The sequence below is a fragment of the Papaver somniferum genome, chromosome 7, assembly GCF_003573695.1.
Source record: "Papaver somniferum cultivar HN1 chromosome 7, ASM357369v1, whole genome shotgun sequence".
NCBI classification, from domain to species: domain Eukaryota; kingdom Viridiplantae; phylum Streptophyta; class Magnoliopsida; order Ranunculales; family Papaveraceae; genus Papaver; species Papaver somniferum.
In genome coordinates, this window is record NC_039364.1 from 21,299,180 (window position 1) to 21,302,924 (window position 3,745).

A 3,745-nucleotide genomic window follows, 5' to 3' on the forward strand; every position below is an offset into this window, starting at 1 on the left:
ATCAAAGGACTAAACTGACATGGACCTACCTAAAAAAGGCCAAACGATTATTTCCCCCTATTAAAAAGGAACGGAGGGAATATTATTCTATTAAAGAGGCATCTACGGTGTCACTGGATTTATCCCGGTTAGGCGGTGAGCTTCCCCATTTGATGTGGTTTTGAACCCACTTTAGATGTAGGTGAATAGAATGAAGTAGTTGGAACTTGGCAGTTCCCATTAAAAGCCATACAGAGTTTCTGCCAATTAGGTGACAAACTGACCTTCCTATTTATGAATGATCAGAACACTTTTAAACACTTAAACTCACTCACTCATTCACTCACTCAATCACTCTACAACAGGAAATAAGAAGCAGGATCAGATTACTAGAGAGAAAATGACTGAATCATTCTCAAATAGGAAGAAGATCTACTTAACTATAATTTTCTTACAAACTCATTTCTTATCTACAATGGGTATTGTTTATATTGATGGTTTGGGTACTACAGCAGCAGAAGGTATCTACCATCATCATCAAAATGAGTTGACAATGGTGAAAAAGGCTTGCATAGGCAACAAAGGACTCTGTTTTTGGGAGTCAGCCGGTTATGAAGGCAAGAGAAATATTGAGGAGAGTGAAGAAGTGGAGATGGATTCAGAGATAAGCAGAAGAGCTTTGATGATGCAGAAGAAGTTTATAAGTTATGAGACATTGAAGAAAGATGTGATTCCGTGTGCTCAACCAGGTGCTTCTTATTATAATTGTCATGGTCATGAAGCAAACCCTTACAACAGAGGATGTGAAGTCACAACAGGTTGTCTAAGAAGAGGTGGCCATATGTGAAGGATTGGATGGATGAATTTTTATAAAACTTTTAAGAGGAATTGAAAAGGTAACAATTCTTCTCTATATATTAATGGGAAAATTGGGAAAATGCTCTGTCTCTTGGAATTTGGAAATTTGAATCATATTTTCTTGGAGATGTTTTAAGTTTGTAAGTTAACCAATGATGAATGACTATTGGGTATGTTTTCTTAGTTTTTGTAAATTTTTTGCTACAAATTTCAATTTCCTGAATAAGTTAGGTTGTAGCAAAAAGAAATTAGACTGTATGTGTAGCATATGTTTGGAGTGGTATTAGTTGTTCTAACAAGTACTAATAATTTTGATTTTGAGCTCGAAGAAACAAAAAGAATTTAGAACCGGTTTTAGTTAGTAAGTGGACCATGATTTTTGACCTCCACTCCTTCTAACAGCTTGTTGAAAGTCGAGCTCAAAGTGTACATCAACATAATCTCCATATGAACTGCAGTTGGCTTTTACTTTGGTAGAAAATACGAGATATACCGGTAAAGTGTAAACATCTTCTTTGAGGTAAAGTTACAATATTTGGGGTTTTAAGTTCCCATTTGCGCTTTTCTGACCAATCTCATCGTAAGATATGGTAATATGACATGATTCAACCAAAACTGCAGATTAATCTGGAGATCATTTTTCTTATATTCCTTTGTAAGTTTAACATCCGATGTTAGAACTGGGATCGAGGTGCATTGTCATTATATCTGTAAATTCATACATACATACTCCTTGTGAAAGAAATCTCGCCTAACTAGCTAATAGGTTTGGCTTCAAAATGGATCAAACAAGTTTCCCATTATATGTGCACTTGCACTAGTTAAGCGGACCGTCCTCTTTGGGTAGGGGTGAGCCACGGATGCGGATTTAGTATCACCAACATCCAATCCATCTAAAAGGTGGATTTGAGATTGTCACCCACATCCAATCCATTCCGTTAGATGTGACACTCACGGATGAGCAGATTGGATGCGGACGAGTTTGCGGATTTTAAAAAATTATAAAAGAAAACGGATAAATGTTGAACAAGACTTGCTACGACCCAAAGTCGAAGACTTGATTTATCAAATCTGTATCACACAGAAAAGTATATTGAATAGATAAATCTGTCTCCCACAGATTTACCTACGAGTGTTGTTCCGTCTTTTGATAAATCAAGGTGAACAGGAACCAATTGATAAACCAGACTTATATTCCCGAAGAACAACCTAATATTATCAATCATCTCACAATAATCTTAATCGATTAACGAAACAAGATATTGTGGAATCACAAACAATGAGACGAAGATGTTTGTGACTACTTTTCAAACTTGCCTATTGGAAAATAAATCTCGAGCAAATCTTAAATAAGATAGTACTCAATCACAATAGAAAACAGCAAGATCAGAACACTCAACTCAGTGACGGAATTGGGGGGTGGCTTGGGGGTGCTCCAACCGCCCCAAAAATTCTAAATACCACCCATTTTTCATTTTTTCAAAGGCAAATTTTGTGAGGAAAAAAATTAGCCCTCCCTAAATTTTGATTTTTAGCCTAATATATTTGATTTAGCCCACCTAGATTTTCAATCATGCTTCCGTCGCTGACTCAACTACAGAGCAAATAGTTGGGTCTGGCTTCACAATCCCAATAAAGTCTTTAAGTCGTTAACCTACTGAGTTTTGGAAAAACCTAAGGTTAAAGGAGTATCGATCGACTCTAGTCGCAACTAGTATCACATAGAAGGTGTGGAGATTAGGTTTCCCAGTTGCTAGAGTTCTCCTTTATATAGTCTCCAAATCAGGGTTTGCAATCAATGTTACCTTGGTAACAAAGTCTGACTACTCGTTTTTCCGTAGTCCATGTAATGTATACAGCTCTGAGGATCTGATACTAAGTAGTATTGATACCTCCGTTGAACCGATATTTCCAATTAATAAATGATATCTAAGATCACAATAACAACGAAGAACACAAGTATAATGTAAAAGCTTCTAAGTTATCATGAGACACAAGAGATTTACGTGGTTCGACATTTGTCTACATCCACGGGGTAATGAGTGCTTGTTTTTGTATTAAGTTGTGGTGGTTACAAAGATCTTAAATGCTTCCCAAAGTAATACAGAGAACTCAAGTGGAAATAAATACTTAAGTTCTAAACATTAAAGAGGTATAAGCTTAAGACTAGATCTTCTCTCCTAAATATTGAATGCCCTTAGTTTGTTGGTGAAGCTTGGTATTTATAGCCCCTCTTGCTCCAGGTATATCATTGCTGCCTCTGGGTCCATCATCTGCTGATATACCTTTCGTACCAATGGTACCTTCGTCCACTGCGTACTTTCTCCAATTATATTTCGCCACCTCAGCTGGCCCACGTTCCTTCGGGAACTACCAAACCTTAGTACAGGTTGTACCTTCGTTCACCGCCAGCTTCCGCCAATCGGGTTTTTCCACGCTTTCTCTCTCCACGTGCCTAGATTCATGCGTGTAGATAAGAGATTTGAGCATTTAATGCTGATTTGATGCGTCATCTACCTCTGTCCCCTCGCCAGCTGACTCTATATAGACTAGGATTTTTCCTTCCTTATCTTGACCGTTCACGCCTTCTTTCTTGGGATGAGATAAAGTAGATTTGCGGAGGTATCCCTTGTTACTCGGGCTTCTCTTTTTAGCGAAGGCTACACAGTTATGTATATATGCGGCCACTAAGATTATGACACGTGGTCCACAGAATATTGGTATTCACAGTTTACCCCTTTTCTTTCATCTTCTACCGTTTGGTAGAAGTGGAAGAAAACTTCCGTTACGCCGCCAATTTTGCACGTACCGATTGGGTTGTCCCTACATGTCCTTTCATGCAATAACTTCCCCTTGAATTTCGGGACATCCAATTTTTTTGGATTTTCCAGCCGCCTATAAGAGGGGA

At 38.0% G+C, this 3,745-nt stretch overlaps 1 protein-coding gene across 1 annotated transcript; it reads left to right on the forward strand.

Annotated features, from left to right (window-relative positions):
* Nucleotides 1–379: 379 nt before the first annotated feature.
* LOC113294321 (rapid alkalinization factor-like) lies at nt 380–826 on the forward strand. Its single transcript, XM_026542712.1, has one exon. It carries the CDS (start codon nt 380–382, stop codon nt 824–826), a length of 447 nt encoding a protein of 148 aa, XP_026398497.1.
* The last annotated feature ends 2,919 nt before the right edge of the window (nt 827–3,745 follow it).

What these genes read in the sequence shown, in the direction of transcription:
- LOC113294321 (XM_026542712.1), top strand. Translation starts at nt 380, where the DNA reads ATGACTGAATCATTCTCAAATAGGAAGAAGATCTACTTAACTATAATT.